This window comes from Lepus europaeus, chromosome 21 (assembly GCF_033115175.1).
Source record: "Lepus europaeus isolate LE1 chromosome 21, mLepTim1.pri, whole genome shotgun sequence".
Lineage (NCBI taxonomy): Eukaryota > Metazoa > Chordata > Mammalia > Lagomorpha > Leporidae > Lepus > Lepus europaeus.
This window is the reverse complement of record NC_084847.1, coordinates 26104068-26124738: the sequence shown is the minus strand read 5'-3', so window position 1 is coordinate 26124738 and position 20671 is coordinate 26104068. Positions and strand designations below refer to the sequence as shown.

General features: G+C 45.1%; 1 protein-coding gene across 1 annotated transcript in view; it reads right to left on the bottom strand.

The window, feature by feature from the left end:
* LOC133750477 (uncharacterized) overlaps positions 1-11025 on the bottom strand; it is a 50854-nt gene extending 39829 nt beyond the window's left edge. Inside the window, exons 1-2 of the mRNA XM_062180077.1 lie at positions 10717-11025; positions 8966-9039 (exon numbers count right to left, since the gene is read on the bottom strand). Of these exons, the coding sequence (XP_062036061.1) occupies positions 8966-9039; positions 10717-11025 (383 nt within the window). The remainder of the gene's footprint in view (positions 1-8965; positions 9040-10716) is intronic.
* Positions 11026-20671: the final 9646 nt, after the last annotated feature.

Here is a 20671-nt window from a genome sequence, read left to right as displayed (position 1 = left end):
GGTCAATCTCCTGTGTTAGGACTTTCTCAAGCAAAAGTACTCGGCCCCTTGGAGTTTCCAATGCAGATCAAATTCAGGTTTAATCCGTGGTACTCTAGATACATCTAGAACCTGACATAACTGGTTTGCTCTGGAATGTGTAGTTTTAAGTGTCTGATGCAGAATATATTATATATATTTGAAAGCCAGTTACAAAGAGAGACAGACAGAAATCCTCCATCCACTGACTCATTTCCCAAATGGCCAAGGCTGGGACAGGCCAAAGCCAGGAGCATGGAGCCGCATCCAGGACTCCCACATGAGCAGCCAGGAAGCAGAGCAGCCAGGACTTGAACCAGAACTTATAAGGGATGCAGGCATCGTAGGTGGCAACTTAACCTGCTACACCACAACACTGGCCCATGATGCCAGTTCCTGGGAATCTCTCATCTATCTGGAGGATATTCCAAATATGGAAGGGTTATCCCCAAAGCCCAGGACCACTTTTTTCATGCATACCTGCTTCATGCCAGAGCACCAGGAGGGCTCTAAACAAGCTGGTGTTTCCCTCCTAGCAGAACCCTACACGGCGCACACAAGCCAGGAGTTTACTGTGTGCACCTCTCTTGGGAATTCCAAAGTACTCTCATCCAGGTGGACAGACTTAGAAAAATCTTACCTGCTCAGGAGCATGATGGCACTGGGTCTTATAATCAGAGAGGAATAACCTGGTGCGTCAGATCCAGAAAAGGAAACCTGAAATGGCAATCTCCGACTGCCTTAGTTTCAGCTCTTATCTTTGTAAGTAGCTGCAGAGAGTCCTCATTGGTCCCTGCATGACAATTCCTGTGTATACAAAAAACCATGCTTTTCCTGGGGGGAGGGGGGTGTCTTGTTTAAGAAATAAATATTTTGATACCTACATATTTATGTATTAATAGTTTCATTTTTATATATATATATCTTATGGGTAATTTCTATTTAGCAATCACATACACACAATTTTTTATACTGTTTAGTGAAGCACCCCAGTGTGGCAGATAAAGATACATGTTTATATTAATAAATTTCTATATTTATGCATATTCATGTTTTAAAATTTGCTTCATACTTCTGTATACATATTTGTACACATATAATTTGGTGGGGGTTATATTTAATTATTTATCAAACTGGGTTATCATTGGCTGAAGTGACTATTCATGACTCAGACCAGCATTAAGAACCAGGAGATGTATGAAACTATCACCAAGCCGCCAGTCTGATCTCTTGAAAGATCTATTCCTAATTCCCCTCAATTCAGCTGCACTGAACATCTTCACTGACCATTTGTCAAACACCAACTCTGCAAGAACTGTCTGTCCCCACAAGCTGCGCCCTAATTTGGCTACAACCATCATCTATCCAACTGGGGAGATGGAGCCCATTACTGGACTTTTTCCCTGGTTTCCCTTGGATCACTTATGTTGGTGGCCAAACAGGGTTGGCACCTGTTCTGTGTGAGAAATTCCCCAAAACACAGAGTATGTTTCAGATATTTGACCTGCAGATTTTTCAAATCTCGGGTCCCATTCAGAACAGAGAACTGGTACGTCATGGAATGTGTTACTTTCAAATTTGGGCCCTGGGAATCTCCCAAATGCCAAGAGGAGAGGATACTCCAACATCAGCAAGGCCATCCATGTGGTTTTGTGCCATCTTACCCACAAATGCTTACTGCCAGAGCGCTGGGAAAACTCTGAAAAAGCTGGCTTTCATTTCCAGAGAGATCCCCACACCACTCACACAAACCAGGCCTCCACTATATGTGACTCCTTTGGCAGTTCTAAAGAAGGGTTCTAATCCAGAGAGATGTTCTAAGTATCCCAGCTCCTCACAGGAGGGCTAAGGCACTTGGTCTTGTTGGTTAAATGGGCAATGCACTGGTAATTGAGGCAAGAGACCCTAGAAACTGGCTCTGAGGAACTCCCTTGGCTGCCATTCATGGATGGAAACTCCTGATATGCCCCTCTTGTCTCGTGTTGCATGATCCTGCTAGCATGAATGCCCTTGCGGGGTCAGCACTGTGGCACAGCAGGTAAAGCCACCGCCTGCAGTGCCAGCATCCCATATGGGTGCTGGTTTGAGACCCAGCTGCTCCACTTCCAATCCAGCTCTCTGCTTATGGCCTGGTGGACATACCTACTGCGAAAGTGGTAGAAGATGGTCTAAGTCCTTGGGCCCCTGCCCCCGTGTGGGAGACCTGGAAGAAGCTCCTGGCTCCTGGATTCAGACTGGCGCAGTTCCAGCCATTGCAGCCAACTGAGGACTCTCTCTGCTTCTCCTTCTTTCTGTATAACTCTTTCAAATAAATAAGTAAAAATAAATAAATAAAAAGCCCTTGCCTCTCTTTCAAATAATGTAGTATTTTAATTAAAAATAACAAAAAAATTTATGGAAAAACTATGTGTATATGAAAGTGTGCTCTTTTCAGCTTTATGCCAGAAATATCTATTTTGATATTTATGTTTTTTTTAATTAATCAGATACTTTTTTTTTTTTTTTTGACAGGCACAGTGGATAGTGAGAGAGAGAGACAGAGAGAAAGGTCTTCCTTTTTGCCGTTGGTTCACCCTCCAATGGCCGCTGCGGCCGGTGCATCTCGCTGATCCAAAGCCAGGAGCCAGGTGCTTCTCCTGGTCTCCCATGTGGGTGCAGGGCCCAAGGACTTGGGCCATCCTCCACTGCCTTCCCGGGCCATAGCAGAGAGCTGGCCTGGAAGAGGGCCAACCGGGATAGAATCTGGTGCCCCAACCAGGACTAGAACCTGGTGTGCCGGCGCCGCAAGGCGGAGGATTAGCCTGTTAAGCCACAGCACTGGCGATATTTATGTTAATATTCTGCTTTATATACCTACACATTTTATGTGGGTATGTTTATATTGTATGTAAGCCTAGTGATATTTTCCTCTACAACGGTAGATGAAGCAAAACATAATAAATTTCTGTGTATTTATGCATATCAAAATGTTTAATTTCTATTTTTTCCTGCATGCATTTGTGAATATTTTCCAGTATATATACTTTATTATTGAGCCAGGCAATTATGGCTGAGGTAACTGTTCATGACATAGACTAGCACTGAGAACCAAGAGATGAGGGTAAATATTACCAAGCTGGTAGCCTCAGAGCTTCTGTAGGGCCCATTCTCTGAGGCACCTCTGTAACTGTGGTGTTGTGGGAACATTCACTACACATTTCCCAATACTTCTTCTGAATGATCTGTCTCCCCCAGCATGCTGAGCCCTAACATGGCTCCAATGATCTACCCATTGAGTAGTTAACAGCCCAACAGTCAAGCTCTGACCCAGTTTCATTAGTGGTCCACCCGCTTTGATGGCCAGAATGGGTGGGCAGTCCCATTCCTGCCTTGGAAGCCTCTCAGTGACATACACTTCAGGAACCTGGCCCTCAAATTTTCTTAATCCAGGCCTCATCTGGCTTCATCTACAACCACCTGGAACTAGGAAAAAAAAAAAAAAAAAGCTTGCTGTGGAATGTGTCGCTTTCAGCATCTGATACAAATCCTTGAACTTGGGAATCATCCAACCACCAAACTCCAGACAAGGGAGGGCTATCCCTGCAGCCTGTTGTCATCTCACCCCATGCAGACTCCATCAGCAACCTGAGAGTTCAGAACAATCTGGACTTTAAGCACAGTATATTCCTATTATATCCCATTTTATACTCCTACTGTTTTTATTGTTTATTTATTGGGTGCTTATTTTTCTGTGTACATACTTATAAGTATGTATTTTGGATGTGTGTGATTCTATTAACATTCTTCAAACCTGGCTAGTGCTGGCTGAAGGGACTATCCAGGACTCACACCAGCATTGAGAACCAAGAGGTGGATAGAAATATCACCAAATTTCTGTCTTAATATCCCTTTCAAGGACTATAGCCTGGGGTCTTTCCCTTCAGGTGCCCTGAGGATATTTCAATGCCTATAACCCAAACACCAGCTGTTTTCCCATACAAGTTGAATCCTACTTTGGTCATATTCACCATCTACTCAATTAGGGAAAACAGCCCAACACTTGATTTTTGACTTACTTCCCTTAATGGACCAGTTGCTTTGGTGGTCAGAAGGGTTGGCAGGCCAATCCTATCTTCTCAATGGAAGCTTCTCAATTAAACATGCGGTGCTTATTCCCAGGTGCTTCCAATCCAGGACTCTCAGTCTGAATTTGCAAGGCTCCATTCTAGTTAGAATCCAGAACTGGTTGGCTCTGCAATGTGTAGCTTTCACTGTCTAATGCCACTTTCCCTGTATCCCTGTGCCTTTTTTTTTTTTTTTTAAGATTTTTATTTATTTGAGCAAGAGTTACAGACAGTAAGAGGAAGAGACAGAGAAAGGTCTTCCTCCCATTGGCTCACTCTCCAAATGGCTGCAATGGCCGGAGCTGCACCAATCCAAAGCCAGGAGCCAGGTGCTTCTTCCTGGTCTCCCATGTGCGTGCAGGGGCCCAAGCACTTGGGCCATCCTCCACTGCTTTCCTACTCCACAGCAGAAAGCCGGATTGGAAGAGGAGCAGCCGGGACTAGAACCAGCGCCCATACAGGATGCCAGGGCCACAGGTGGAGGATTCACCTATTGTGCCAAGGCGCCCGCCCTGCCTAGTGCCATCTTACCCTACAAGCACTTACTTGTTCCTAAAGCACAGGGAGGACTCAGAACAAGGTATTCTGCATGTACTGGGAGAACCGAGCACCCCACACACAAACCAGAATCCCACACTTTGTGTCTCTCTTGGGGTCCATTCACACTGTCAGTTTAAGGCAACATTCCAGCTCCTGGCAGGAGGATTAGAGCCCATGGTTTTATTCTGCTCAAAGGGCATTTCCCCTGTGTTTGGGATAAGGGAAGGGCCACCTGACAGTAGCAACCATGGACCCTGCTAGGGTTTTTGGCTCCCATTCTTGCCATTCAATGAGTGGCCACGGGTCTCTGGTAAGAGAGCACATTCCTGTGTATATATACGTAAGATAGTGTGTTATTCTTTTGTTTTATATTTTGGTGTTTATGTATTAATATTCTGCTTTGCTTATCTATGTTTACATATAATCTACACTGTCTTAGGTCACCTAAATCCCAATCTTGATGAGATCTCATCATTGCAACTCCCAATGGAGGCATGTAAACTAGAGTTCTGGCTTGGACGGGTGGTGTGTTATTCACAGGAAACAAAGACCAGCTTTTCCTAAGCCTTTGGAGTCCTACAGTGTCACTGAATCTGCACGGAGGAAGATGGAAATGGGCTACAGGAAGGACTCACCACATTTGGAATGTCCTTTGGGGATTGCAAAGGTCAGGATTTGGGATTGGACACTGAAAGCTATGTATTTCACAGCAAACTGGAAGTGTTTTGTTCTGGCTAGATCTGGAGCCCCACAGATTAGGCCTGAATGAGACGTGGATTAGCTACACCTGCAGGCCAAGTACTTGAGACATATCCAATAGTTTGAGAATCACTTAATGCAGGAAACTAGCCTGCAAATCCTTTCTGGCCACCAAGGAAACGAGATCAAAAGCTGAGTTTGTATCCCCAGGTGAATGGGTTAAGTGTGGGCTCACCTTCTGTGGGGAGAATTTCTCATAGTTGTTAGGAGACTCTGTGGTCAATATGATAGGCCCCAGGCCATGGACCCTATTAAGAATGTTAGGGCAGTAGCTTGCTGACATTTTTACACATCTCTTGGTTCTCATGTTAAGAGTCATGAATAGACACCTCAGCCAGTAATACCCCAGTTTCACAAATACAAATTCAAAAATATATACCTATATATATATGTGAGAGCTCAAAAATGTTTGTAAAAAAGTTGAAAGACAGAATAAAATATATAAGCTTTATTTTTCAACATAAGCTCCATCAACATCAAGATACAGTTGCAAGGGATAATAGCAGTCATCTAGACAATTCCTAAAGAACTGAGGATACTAGGCATTTAACTATGTGAATACAGTCTGTTTTTACATTTTTAAGTGAATAAAAATGGGCTTTTTAAGCCTTACTAACACTAGGAAACAAAAAGAAGTCAAAGGAGTCAAATCCAGACTAGCAAAGCTGCATCTGTTTGGTCAGAGGAATAAGCAAGAGCACTGGTATGGTGCAGAAGGGCTCTCTGATGGGGCTTTCCTGGCCAATTTTCCACTAAAGCTTTGAGCAATAGTTTCAAAATACTCTCACAACTCACAAATATCATTATTTGGCCCTCCACAAAGTCAACAAGTAAAATGCATTGAGTATTCAAAAAAAAAAAAAAAAAAAAGGTTGCTATGACCTTTTGACCTTTTTTCTTGACTGGACCACTTCCACCTCTTGGTAGTCATTGCTCTGATTGTGCTTTGTCTTCAGGACAGCACGGGTAAAGCCGTTTCATCTCCTGTTACAATTCTTCTAAGAAATGCTTCAGGGTCTTGATCCCACTCATTTAAAATTTCCTTTGCAAGCTCCGCTCTTGTGTGTAGCTGATCTGGGCCCAACAATCTCGGGACCCATCGAGCAGACAGCTTGCTCAGCTTTAACTTTTCAGTCAGAATTTTGTAAGCTGAACCAATCGAGATGTCTATGGTGTTGGCAATTGCTTTTGCTGTTAATGGTCGGTCCTCTTCAATGAGGGCACGAACAAGATTAATCTTTTCCTCACAAATCGATGTAGATGGCCTGCCACTGCGAGCTTCATCTTCGACATCCTCTCGACCCTCCTTAAAACGAGTTATCCATTTGTAAACTGCTGACTTCTTTGGTGCACTGTCCCCATAAACTTTTCGTAAAGCATCAATGATTTCACCATTCTTCCACCCAAGCTTCATCATAAATTTGATGTTTGTTCTTGCTTCAATCTTAGCTGAATTCATGTTGCTCTGATAAGGATTCTTCTCAAACTGATGTCTTAGCCTTCTTTTGTCAAACTAGGTTCTGTTCAGACATGTTATAATAAGTTAGTACAAATTTATTTTTATGAAAAATATTTTTGAAGTCCATGCATGGTTTTTCTCATAATACACATTTTCCATTAATATAATACAGTTTACTAGTCACTAAATTTGTAAGACACAAATTATTTCACAAGGTAACGTTAATCTTTTAAGTCCCAAGTTTCAACTGTATGAATATTTCAATGACATATTATTTATTTCAAAGTTAACCTAAGTGGTATATTTATTGCTCCCTTTAAGTCTTTATAGGTGTCCTACATATACAACAATGGGATATAATGGGTTAAAATTCACAAAACGGGATTTAAAATATTTAGTCAGAATCACAGTGTGGAAGGTAAGAGAAGGTATTAGAACCTTATGATAAAATAATGAAGCTTTAACCAAAGGAGTTAGAAACAGGTCATGTCCATCTTGGGGTTCCTACATGTGGTATCTGGTTCCACTCCTGACTACAGTTTCTTGCTAATGCAGACGCTGGGAGGCAATAGCTATGGCTCAAGTGACTGGGTTCTTGCCATCCATGTGAGAGACCCGGATTGAATTCCTGACTCCTGGGTCCAGGCTAAGCCATTCCATTGTGGGCATTTGGTGAATTAACCAGCAGATGGGAGTTTGTTCTGTCTCTTAAATATATAAATTTATTTTAAAAAGTCACTTTGTGTTCTATGGCACTGCCGAAATAAAGTGGCCTGCTCTCAATGCCTGGAATAAACACTATTCATTAGAAACATTGTGGGGTACGCACTGTGACACAGTGGGTTAAACCACTGCCTGTGATGCCAGCACCCCATGTAAGGGCCAGTTCGAGAGCCAGCTGCTCCACTTCTGATCCAGCTCCTTGCTGATGTGTCTGGGAATGCAGTGGAGGATGGCCTAAGTACTGAGGCCCCTGCTACTTGTGTGGGAGACCCGGGTGGAGTTCTAGGCTCTTGGCTTTGGCCTGGCCCAGCCCCAGCTGCTATAGCCATGTGGGGAGTGAACCAGTGGATGGAAGATCGCTCTCTCCCTCTCTCTCTGTTTACTCTGTCAAATAAATCAATCAATCTAAAAAATAACAACAACAAAATCCTGTCACAGCTTGATCTGGGCTAAGCTGAGGCCAGGAGCTCCATCCTCATCTCCCACATGGGCGGCAGGGGCTCAAGGACTTGGGCCGTCTTCTGCTGCCTTCCCAAGCACATTAGCAGGAAGCTGGGTGAGAAGCAGAGCAGCCAGGACTCAAATTAGCAATCAGATATGGGATGCCGGTGCTGAAGCAGCAGCTTAACCCACTGCAGCATAACACCAGCCCCTACAACAGCACTTCTAAAACGGTAAAAATGTCTTTTGACATCTGAGAAGTTAATTTTGGTAACTCCCATGGCCTTCAGAATAAAAACAAAAATTTAATTATCAGGAAATTTAAGTAAAACTCCACAAACTACTAAGTGACTAGATAAGTAATATTTCCACGGGCCATCCAACTGTGATGCTGTAATAAACAGTAAGACTACACTGTTATGACATCTGGGCATCAAGACATTTGATTGAGTCTGTTTGTGGTTTTATTTTTTTGACTGAAGCTGTTGACAAAGGCAAGTTACTTAACAGTGCACCATTCTCCCTTCTGTAAAGGTTAAAATTCTTCACTATCTAATCGGTAAATAAAAGTAACACAATACTCTATAAACTGCTATGCATATATTAAGGTATCTACTAAGAGAAACTAGGGGAAATTGGGATTTTTTGCATCAATTGGTTTAGTACTGGGTAGCAGAGGATGATGCTATGCTACTAGGTTGAAAAGATAAATTATGACCTAGAACACTCATATATGCCAGCTTTTCCCTCATTTATCAGATTGTGTGCCATTTTTTACATTTGGTCAACTCAAGAAACATGGGCTCTGAAAGTTTCTGAACAGTTCAAATCTCTAAGAAAATGTTTTACATTTATTCAGATACATCTTGGGACATCATATGCCAGGCACTATGTTGGGCTTTGAAGGAATTAGCAGTATTACCTGAAAACTCCTGGAAAGTGGTCTTTGCAGTACAGAAGAGGAATAGAGACAGTTGGTGTGAGAGTTGAGCCAATCTGTGGGGAAGAACAAGCAGTTCTGATTGGTCTGAAAACAGCAAGCAAAGGAAGGGATATGGATGTCTTAACAGGCAGGCCTCACCCCATCATTTGAATCAGTTCATTTCACAGCGAGCTCACCTGAATGAACCCCAGATTTTTTTCAAGTATACAGAAAGAACCAGTAAGGCTGTGAGGGGCTATATGGCACTCTGCCCAACCAAGTACCTCCAACAGTGCTTGGAAGCACTGAGCAGGCAACAAATACCAAATCCTTGGGTCTTCCTTTGTATGTGGACATACAGCATACAGTCAAGAGTGAGTGATGAACTACGTACATAAACCTGCAGCTCTTCACTGGCAGGCTGGACCCTGGACAAGCCCTGCTCTTCACGTCTCAGAGGGGACAGGAATAGTAATCACCTCTCAGATTTGCTGTGAGACTCAAAGAGACACAAATCCTAGTCACTGCGTGGCACACAGCAAAACCTCAACAATCAGCTTTTACAACAGGTCTGTAAACTCCTTTAGCTGCCACTCTCACGCAGGAATCTCTGAAAATGAAAAGCAGCATCCCCAGGTTTGGCACAAAACCCACCTGATGGCAAAATCTGACCTGAGGCTATCTATAATTTCTAATAATCCCCACTTGGAGTGAATATTCACTTCAGCAGCTGCACAAATAGCAATATGGGATAACAGCGCCACCTCCACCTCCTGTACCCCAGGGGTGTCACATCTCCTCTTTGTCTAACACATAAAGATGAAACCTCAATAGCTCTAAATTCCAAAATACAATGTTCCCCAAAGGCTGCAGTTAAGACAAAGGAGGGAGGGACAAGGCATGCCCAACATATACAACTCAAATCAGTTTCAGAAGCAAATTAGTTTTTCAGGCTCAGACACCAGCCTTAAGAAAAAAATTCTATTCTTCCTGCCCAGAGAGCACTATGCAGCAGAGAACTTCTGAACTATTTCTGAAGGCTACCTCTGCCTTCAAAACATGCCATTACAACTAGCAGGTGCAAGAACGGTGTAGGAAAGCCATATTATTATTTTTTTTTTTTGGCGACTCTCGTTTGATGCTTCAACATTAAAATCTCATTAAAAGCACTACTCTCGGTTCTCAGGCTAAAGAGGAAGACTGTACAGCTATTTATAAGCTACGTGCTCCGAAACCCTAAAAGAATAAAGAGACAATATTGCAGAACACGGCACGCATCAGTCGGTCGCGGGTGTTCTGCTAGTGTTAATATGTGGATCTTGTCAAACGGCGGACTGCCCTAAGGCAGCCTCCGAGCCTCCCGAGCCGTCCCGATCGAGCGCTCCCTTTTCATCAGAAGCTCACGGGAGGCCGCGGCGCCCGAGCAGCCGCCCTTTCGGGGGCCGCAGAACAAAGGGAGGCCGGGATCCAGGCGGCGGCCCCGCCCCGCGCCCCGCCAGGCTGACGTCAGCGCCGGGGCCCGGGCGGCCGCACCCCGCTGGCCCCCGCGGTCCTCTCCCCGCGAGGCGAACCGAGGGGCAGCCCCGCGGCGCTGCAGGGAAGCGACCTTGGCCACGCGCGAGGCCGCGGGGAGGCGGCCATGGCCCCGGCGAGGAGGCCACGCGAGACACCGCCGCGCCCGCGCCCGCCAGCCCCGCACCTCGGCCGCCCCGCTCCTCCCCGCGACGCCCCTAGCTCTGAAACAGCCTCACCGACGAAAGCCGAGCTCGCGGCAGAGTCCGCAGGCGGCGGCGGCGCGTCTGAGAGGACGGAGCAGGGGACACCGGGAGCAGCCCACTGCCTGCAGCAGCACCCACTGCGCCAGCGGCTGAGCTCCTCCCAGCGCCGGAACCGGAAGCGCCCAGCGCAACGCCCCGCCCACCCGCCCCTCCCCCCGGGGCCGGGCGGCGCGCGCCCCCTGCTGGTCCCTGGGAGCACTGCGGCCCTCCCGGGCTGGCTCGGGTGTGGCTGGCATTCGTAGTCTCAGCGATCAGCGGCCACACTCCTGGCTCTCCAGGCATTCGGCGGAAATGCCCGGGGCAGGCGCGGTGCCGGGCATCCCGGCAGAAACTGCGAACTCGTTGCCTCAAGGATAGATTTTGGATTCCCTATGCTCAGTTCAGAATTTTACAGTCAAGCCTCGACGCCCACTGGGTGTGTGACTGCAGACAAATTGCAGCCGGATCTGGGATTCCTGACTCAGAAATCTGTGAACCGAGACAGAACCCATTAAAATCCGTTTTGCAAAGGCATTTCTCTAACATCTGTAACTCTAGTTTGTAAGAGGCTAAACCAGAGAGAGCTTCTTTAGGAAGGGCTTATAATTCATGGAATAATAGCAATCACAGTCAATAGCAAAATATGGCGTAGTGTAACGGATTTTGAGCAGAGTAACTAGGTTTGAAATTAATCTGCTACATCCTGGCTATGTTGTCTTAGGAGAGTTACTGAACCTCCTCAATTGTCGATGTGCACTTTCTGTGGCTCTAATAGAATAATAACAATAAGTAAATAATAACAAGTAATAATAACAATAAGTAAAAGAAACATTTTCTTTTGGAGTTCTGGAGCCTGAAAGCCCAAAATTGGATGGCTTCACGTGGTCAGCTTCTGGTAAATGCTTCAGGGCTGAAGAACAAGGGGCCTAACTTTCACGGTGGCTAACCCATTCCTGGGAGACGGCACGGCACTAATCCATCCAGGAGGGCCCCGCCCACATGAATACCTGCCCCTAGGTCTAACCTCCCAAGACTGCTGTATTAAGGAATTAAGCCTCAAAAGCGTTGGGGGGGGGACCCTAGCACTTATCATCACTTTTCCTGTTAGAAAATGAGAGCATTCATGGTATCTAATTCAGCTTGTGTTGTGAGCAACAAATAAAACAACACTCGTAAAGTAATTGACTTAGAGTTGGCATATGGTAAGGGTGCATTCAACTCAAATGTGGTTTCCACTTTTTGTTGTGGTGTTCTGGTACAAGCGCAGGTTGTATTTTGATTTAGAATCATGGGGTACTTCTAAATATCTGTTTGCCAACACAGAAGGTATCCCCCCTCTCAAACACACACACACACACACACTATTCAGTAAAGTTAAATAAAAAATTCGTTTTTTTTTTCCAAAACCTGAGGCTGTTTTCTCGCATTGCAAAAAATATTTTCCTATTCCAAATCAAACATGAAGAGATACATGGGCACCCAGATTAACAGGCCACATTTCTGGTGAATTTCAGCCACAATTCAGAGACATTTAAAGATCAGAACCCAGGGAAGCTGCCAGGAAGTCTCGTTCCTTATATATCCTGTACATCAACACTTCAGTGTCAGTCAACGCTCACGACACCAACATGAGGTAAGTGTTTTAATCATCACAGATGAGGAAACAGAAAAAATTGAGCAGCTTGCCCGAGGTCAAAGAGCTAAAAGCTAAAACCAAATGCTTAAGCATGCATTCAACTGACCCTAACAGCAATATTCTCGATCATTCTACAAAACTAAACATCAAATCATACATGTATACATTTTTATAAAATTTTATATTCTCTTGTCTCTGAGCTGGGTTGCCTCACAGGGAATATTCCACTGCAGACACATTTCCAACATTTAGAACTTGGCTTTTCATAAAAAGAACCATTTGGTGAATGCCACAGAACAGACTTTTGCAATGAAAATTGTATTTACCTTGTAAATTTAGATTCTGGGATATTATGCTTGTTCAAAATATAGTATACATCCTTATGACCAGTTATGGAAACTCCTTTGAGTTCTTAGTGTATCAGGTTGGGCTAATGTCTCAAACCCCAATAGGAAGCAGACTGGAATCCTAAAAATATGCACAGCTTTGAGTCCTAACTTCATCACTGTGACATTAACTTTAAATGTCTCACCACGTTTTACCTTTAAGAAAGTACTTTGAGAAACTGCATTTCGTGAGTGATGAAAATGAGGTTTCAAAAAATTCACTAATGTTGGCTGAGGTCACACAAGGCCAGCTATCAGATTCCAGAGGCAAGGCAAGCATTCTCTATAGCCGTGTTTGTGACCACGAATGATCTCCCTGACGCTTCTACCCTCTCCTGACCCCAGTGGTTTGCAGCAACTCCCTAGGCCTCCATTTGCATTGGAGCCAGTGTTGTGGCATTGTGAGTAGTGCCACTGGCTGTGACACTGGCATCCCATATGGGTGCCGGTTCGTGTCCTGGCTGTTCCACTTCCAATCCAGCTCCCTGCTGATGACTTAAGAAAAGCAGCTGAAGATGACCCAAGTATTGGGCCCCTGCACCCACGTTGGGAGACCCAGGTGAAGCTCCTGGCTCCTGGCTTGGGCCTGGACCAGCCCTAGCCATTGTGGCCATTTGGGGGAATGAACCAGCAGATGGAAGATCTCTCTCTCTCTCTCTCTCTTTCTTTCTCTCTCTCCTCTATAACTCTGACTCTCAAATAAATAAATGAATCTTTAAAAGATTAAATGAAGGGAGAATTATGAGATAAAGAATGTAAGTCATCTTATAGAGAGACATATTATCTTCCTACCTCCCTTAACTGCCACCATAATTACCAAAAATGCCTAACAATAGAGAAATGTGAACTAATGAATTGATTCTGAATACACTAAAAAATAGAAGCACGAATAACACATTCCTCCTGGGATTGCTAGAATGGAAATCCAGAGAAATGTTCTCCCTGGCTTGCACAGCATTGGCTGTTTCTGGGCCCATTTCTGCTCCCACAGATACAACTTAACGCCAGATGACTGAATTTGGGCATCTGTGCACTCCTCCGCTCCCTCACTTCAACAGCGCTTGCTGTTGCCTTAGCTAATCCTCTGTGCCTGAAAGTTCCAAGGAGATTTTGTTGCAATTCCTTTTTCATGCATGGAAGCATTCACTCTGGCCACAAGGTCATCACCTGGCCACAAACGCTCTCATGAATCCGTGTGCTGTTCTAACACATACACTCCCTCCCTGCAAACAAGGAACAGTCAGGCAATTCTGGCCCCAACCAGGGGGACTACGCGACATGGAATGTAGGGGGCATGCAGGTTTGCAGGCACTGATTAACATGGAGAGAAGTAAACGTCTGTCTTGACAGTGAATGCTAAGGAGAGAGTGAGCAGATGTGTCTCCTTATCACTTGGAAGCTGTCATCTGGCTCCTCCCTGCTTCCTGATCAGCCCAAGCCCAGGTGCTCAGGTCTTTCTTCCTGTTTTATCTCAGAATTCTATGTGCTTTGCCAGTCTTCTTTATGTGACAGCTCTGGCTATAACCTTGGAGAAGTATCTCCACCCGTGCATTAGGGATGTTTTACTACAGTGCTGTGCCAATACATCCTGGATGAGATGAGCCAGAGAGAGAGAGAGCCAACGATTTTTTTTAAGATTTTTTTTTTTATTTATTTGAGAGATAGAGTTACAGACAGTGCAAGGGAGAGACAGAGAGAAAAGTCTTCCACCCACTGGTTCACTTCCCAAATGGCCACAATGGCCAGAGCTGGGCCAATGCAAAGCCAGGAGCTTCTTCCATTTCTCCCACGTGGGTTCAGGGTCCCAAGTGCTTTGGCCATCTTCTATTGCTTTCCCAGGCCAAAGTAGGAGCTGGATCAGAAGAAAGGCAGCCGGGACTTGAACCGGCGCCCATAGGGGATGCCGGCACCACAGGCAGAGGATTAACCTACTGTGCTACAGCCAACTTTAAGGTTTAGAATTAATTCAAGTTTTTAAATACCCAACACCATACCCATCTCATTGACTGGCATTGTTTTATATATATAAATATGTATATATAGACATTTATCCAAGATGTAACATGGATTAAATTTAATAAGTTTTAAAATAATATGTCAGAATGAAGTCCATTCACTTGTTACTGGCTGCTAAAAGCAAACACTAAAGAAATGTTTGGTACTTTAGTTATAAGTTTTTCAAAAGATTTATTTACTTGAAAAGCAGAGAGAGAGTGTGAGACTGAGGGAGAGGGAGAGATAGATAGATAGATAGAGAGAGAGATCTTTCGTTGACTGTTTCACTCCACAAATAGGCTGCAGTGGTCAAGCTGGGCCAGGCTGAACCAGGAGCAAGGAACTCATACAGGTCTCCCACATGGGTGATAGGGGCCCAAGTACTTGAGTCATCTTCCACTGCTGTCCCAGGCACATTAACTGGATTGGAAGTGGAGCAGCGGACTGGAACTGGTATTCTGATATGGGATGCTACAAACAGTGACTTTACCCACTGTGCCACAATGCTGGCTCCTAATTATAAATCTATAGTTTAATAATTCTGGATTAATTAAGATGTAATTGAAATCTTAGTAGTCATTGAGTTGTCCAAGTTTAAGCACTAAATTTGATGATTAATTCACAATAGATACAAGCTGGTCATTGAACTGTCTTGAATGTATTATTTTTGACTTAGAAATAAACAAACATTGATCAGAATCGAACAATTTTAGGGTCCAAATTTTAATTTTCTGCCTTAAGCCAAGAATAAAAAGTCATAAGTAACACATTTTAATCAGTTTTTTTTATTTTTATTTTTTTTGACAGGCAGAGTGGACAGTGAGAGAGAGAGACAGAAAGAAAGGTCTTCCTTTGCCATTGATTTACCCCCAAAATGGCCACTGCAGCTGGCGCGCTGTGGCCAGCGCACCACACTAATCCAAAAGCAGGAGCCAGGTGCTTATCCTGGTCTCCCATGGGGTGCAGGGCCCAAGCACTTGGGCCATCCTCCACTGCACTCCCGGGCCATAGCAGAGAGCTGGCCTGGAAGAGGGGCAACTGGGACAGAATCTGGCCCCCTGACCGGGACTAGAACCCGGTGTGCTGACGCCACAGGCGGAGGATTAGCCTGTTGAGCCACAGCGCCGGCCTTTAATCAGTTTTTAATTACTGAAGAATTTTGATGTTTGATGATAAGGGTTATGGGTCTATATAAAATTAACATTGGGAATTCAACAAATAATCTATTCTAATACCTCTGGACAATGGGGATGGATGACCAGTTTCCCAAATGGACTTTGCTTTATCTAACCTTCTTTGGGCATCAATGTGCCAGGTACTGATCCAGGTTGTGTGGACGCCATATTGAAAGACTCGTTGTCTTCAGAGGGTGGAAGTTCTGTTGTGGGACAAAGAACAGCAATCACTACAAGCGCCATTACCTCAGTGGTCGCTCATGATGGCTATCTCTTCCTCTTGATATTGTTCATATTCTTTGTTCAGAGTTCACGAGCTGAAATGATGTTACAAATCAGAAATGGTGATGACATACCAATGAATAGAAATAGATCATGATAGAATTTTCCCTTGATTGGAGCTGATATCTAGTTTAAGAGGATATTGTTTCATTTTACTAGATATGGTGACTTGTGCTTAGTTTTACAAACATAACGCTAATGATAATTGCCAAACTTACTTGATGTCTAACTCATCTGTTTTACAATTAAAAAAAAAAAAACTAGTTCTGACAGTATGGCTTAGTCACATGCAACTATTTGAAATAGATATGTATTGAATGAAAAAAAGAGATTACTTTGCTATATGACATATTCACATGAAGATTAATAGCACATTTTGTGTGGATCCTTTGCAAATTGATATTTGTTTTGAATGACTTAACGGTCAAGAGCAATTTGTTCCTTGAGTAACCTGACTTATCTTTGCTGTCTTATTTTGAAAATAACACCATTCAGGTCTATGCTTATGTTCAGTCATATAGATAATAGTATCAGACCCATATTATGACAACCCAAATCAATATTTTTCCAACCATTCCTTGATGATTTCCATGGACCAAAACTTGTTAAAATGGTTAAATATCCACACACAAGGAAAAAGTAAAATAATGTATCACAGCAGCCCTGCAATAAGAAAATACTCACAGTTAACTTATTCTTCTCTTTTACACTACAGTGTGCTGTGCGCAGTTGGATTCAGAATCTCTCCAGTCCTGCCATCTGCTGGATCTCCCAAGGTCTTGGGCAAAGACCCTGGAAGATGATTCCACAAGGCTGCTAAGATGATCCTGGCCACTTGCAAAGAGCAGAGGCCCACAGAGCAGCAAGTGGAAGGTTCTACAAGAGAATCCAGAAACTACTGCACTCCTCCAGAGCATAGGAAAAGCACGGCTCAGGGTCACAGGAGCTCAGTGCGCTGTGTGCATGGAAGCCAGAACTAATGGTAGCAGGTTCTGATGCATGAGCACAGTATTTGTATTCAGTGGTGAGAGACAGGACCCTGGAAGAATGAACAGAAGTCATGGGGCTGGCACTGTGGCGCAGTAGGTTAATCCTTCGCCTGTGGCGCCGGCATCCCATATGGGTGCCGGCTGCTCCTCTTCCAGTCCAGCTCTCTGCTGTGGTCCGGGAAGGCAGTGGAGGATATTCCAAGCATTTGGGCCCCTGTACCCACGTGGGAGACCTAGAAGAAGCTCCTGGCTCCTGGCTTTGCATTGGCCCAGCTCTGGCCATTGTGGCCATTTGGAAAGAGAACCAGTGGATGGAAGACCTTTCTTTTTGTCTCTCCCTCTCACTTTCTGTAACTCTACCTCTCAAATAAATAAATAAGATCTTTTTTTTATTATTTCAGAGGTAGAATTACAGAGAGAGGGAGAGATAGAAAGGTCTTCCATCCACTGGTTCACTCCTCAAATGGCCAAAATGGCCAGAGTTGTGCCGATCTGAAGCCAAGAGCTTCTTCCAGTTCTCCCACATGGGTTCTGGGGCCCAAGTACTCAGGCCATCTTCTGCTGCTTTTCCAGGCCATAAGCAGAGAGCTGGATCAGAAGAGGAACATCAGGGACTTGAACTGGCACCCATATGGGATGCCAGCATTGCAGGTGGCGGCTTTAGCGGCTACACCACTGCATCAGCCCCAAAGGTTTTTTTATTTATTTGAAAGTCAGAGTTATACAGAGAGAGGAGAGGCAGAGAGAGAGGTCTTCCATCTGCTGGTTCACTCCCCAGTTGGCTGCAGTGGCTGGAGCTGCACTGATCCAAAACCAGGAGCCAGGAGATTACCCCAGGTCTTCCCATGCAGGTGTAGGGGCCCAAGGATTTGGGCCATCTTCTATTGCTTTCCCAGGCCAGAGCAGAGAGCTGGATCAGAAGTGCATCAGCCAGGACTTCAACCAGTGCCCATATGGGATGCAGGAGCTGCAGGAGGTGGTTTTACCCACTATGCCACAACACTAGTCCCTAGAAATAACTTATTTTGATAAAAACACCTGCTTACATTATATTAAATGAGCATCAATATATTTAACTTATATCATAGAAATGGAAAACATTTTTCTAATTATTATAAAACTGTACCATTGACTAATCCCTGTGTTGTTGAGGTGGATTCGTTCTGAGAGGAGGAGCATGGTGGGGGCAAGAGGCGCGGAGTTACCACACAGACCCTGGGAGTCGGGTGAAAGCAGGCCAAAGACGAGCAGCCTGCAGGCTCGTTTATTTCAGTTGGTACAGCAGCTTATATAGCTGAGGCAGCCAATCCGGTCAAGGGGCAGTTTATGCCCTAAATAATTGCCAGGCAATTTCTGAAGCTATCCAATCACAGCCTGTTGCCAGCGGCCATCTTGGCATGGCCTTCTCTTTCCACCACACTGTGTGTGTGAATCTCAATATACATAATGAAGTCCTGTACCAGGGATTGTTATCAGAGTCTCCAAGAAAACAGATCAAAGGACAGAACTTTTGAACATTATTTCTCTTGAATGCAACACAGCAAGGGTGCGATCTTAAATGCAGCTGCACGTTTGCTGAACTGAAAAACAGTTTGGACAAATTAGGTCTTCATGTTTCCAGACCACAGAAAGAGAGGAGGCTGATGTCAGAATAAGATCAGGTGACAGAGAAGGCAGCAGCACCAAAGACAGAGCAGCTAAGTAAGGAGAGGGAAAACAGTGCTTCCCAAGCCCGAGTCAGCCCCTGACTCCATCCCAGAAGTGCGGCTACATGCGTGTAGTCAGGTGCTCATCTTAAGCCATGGAAAGACACATGTGCTAGCCTCCCAGAAGAGAGGGCCCCCCTCAAAAGTTGAAAATGATGATCAGATGCTGAGAGCAGCCATAACCCTTGCCAAATGGCGGGGGTAACCAGAGCATCCAGAGACCACTTGTTCCAATGTCGTCACAGGAAATCCCAGCCCGGAAGGGCAAAGAGGACGTCGGGGCTGTTCCTTTCACTGTGCACCCAGCGGAGGAAAGAGCAGTGTCCCTGCCCCTTGTCCCCATCCCTGTGGGTGGGCAAATAGGAAGAGCAAGGAGCTCACCTAGATTTAAGGTTTACTCTTGCTGTGTGAAGGGAAGTTCTTGTCATGTGGTGTCTCACTGGGACTAGAGAGTTGTCTTGCTGAGATTCTCACTAAAACGTGTGGAGTGTTCTCGGGAGTAGCTTCCATCCCCACCACTAATTGTGTTCATGTGGGGAATCTAAGAGCCACAGGGTAGCTGGACTCTGGACGTAGGTCAGCCTTGTAAGGAGCTTGGAAATGGTCATTCCTGTCTACATTACGACAAAAAGGTGAACAAACTAGAAATCAAAAGCTCCCTTAGATCCATCAGGGAGTGGATGCTACAGCCCAAACTATTGCTTGCAAAATTGGAGTGACAGCCAGATACAGTGACTGAGCACACCCCAGAGTGGAATTCTCAGAGGGGTCAGTACGCGGGGCTAGGGCAACCTGGGATGTAACTGCTGAGGCCCTGAAGGCCCATGGGGACACACATGATGTTTCACAATGCCACGAGTGCCCGGTCACACCAGGGCTGCCACACTTTGTGTGTTTTCTCTCAGTGCGTTTCAACAGAGTCTCCCAGTATATACTGGAGAAAAAATATCTCCTTAAAGAGCCATGGTATGGTAAAGCCAGCTAAGCCTCCACCTGTGGCACCAGCATCCCATACGGGTGCTGGTTTGTGTTTCGGCTGCTCCACTTCCGGTCCATCTCTCTGCTATGCCCTGGGAAAGCAGTAGAAGACGGCCCAAGTGCTTGGTCCCCTGAGCCCACATGGGATACCTGGAAGAAGCTCCTGAATCCTGGCTTCACATTGGTTCACCTCCGGTCGTTGTGTCCATTTGGGGAGTGAAGCAGTGGATGAAGACCTCTCTGTCTGTCTCTGTCTCTGTTTCTCTCTCTAACTCTACATCTCAGATAAATAAATAAATAAATAATCTTTTAAGAAATCAGTATGATCAATATGAAGCACATGAATTAATATAAGCCCCTGATGGCCGGCATTGTTGCATGGCAGGTGCAGCAGCTCCAGTAGGCTAAATGGGGCCGTGAAGCTCTCACCAAGCAAGCTAATGGGACAGTCGTGATAGGGATTTTCCTCTCTGATCACAGACTTCACATAGGAATCCACAGTGAAGGATGCTGGGAAGCTACAAAGTACTTGGAGATTAGACAACAGCACTCTAGAGAGCACCTGAGTCAGAGAAGCAGTGTTGAGACAAACAAAACACTTCAGCGTAAATGACAGTGCAAGGGGCAGGAGGCGGTCCACGTGGAGCTCTGAGGGCAGGTTCGAGTGCTGAGTGCAGCCACAGGGTCCCGGGATGCCCCCCATCACGCGCCGTGTGACTCCACAGACACCCGTGTGCTACTGCTGGATTCTCCCAGCAAGGCCAGTTCTCCAGAAGAAAATGGCAAATTCCCAAGGAGCCAG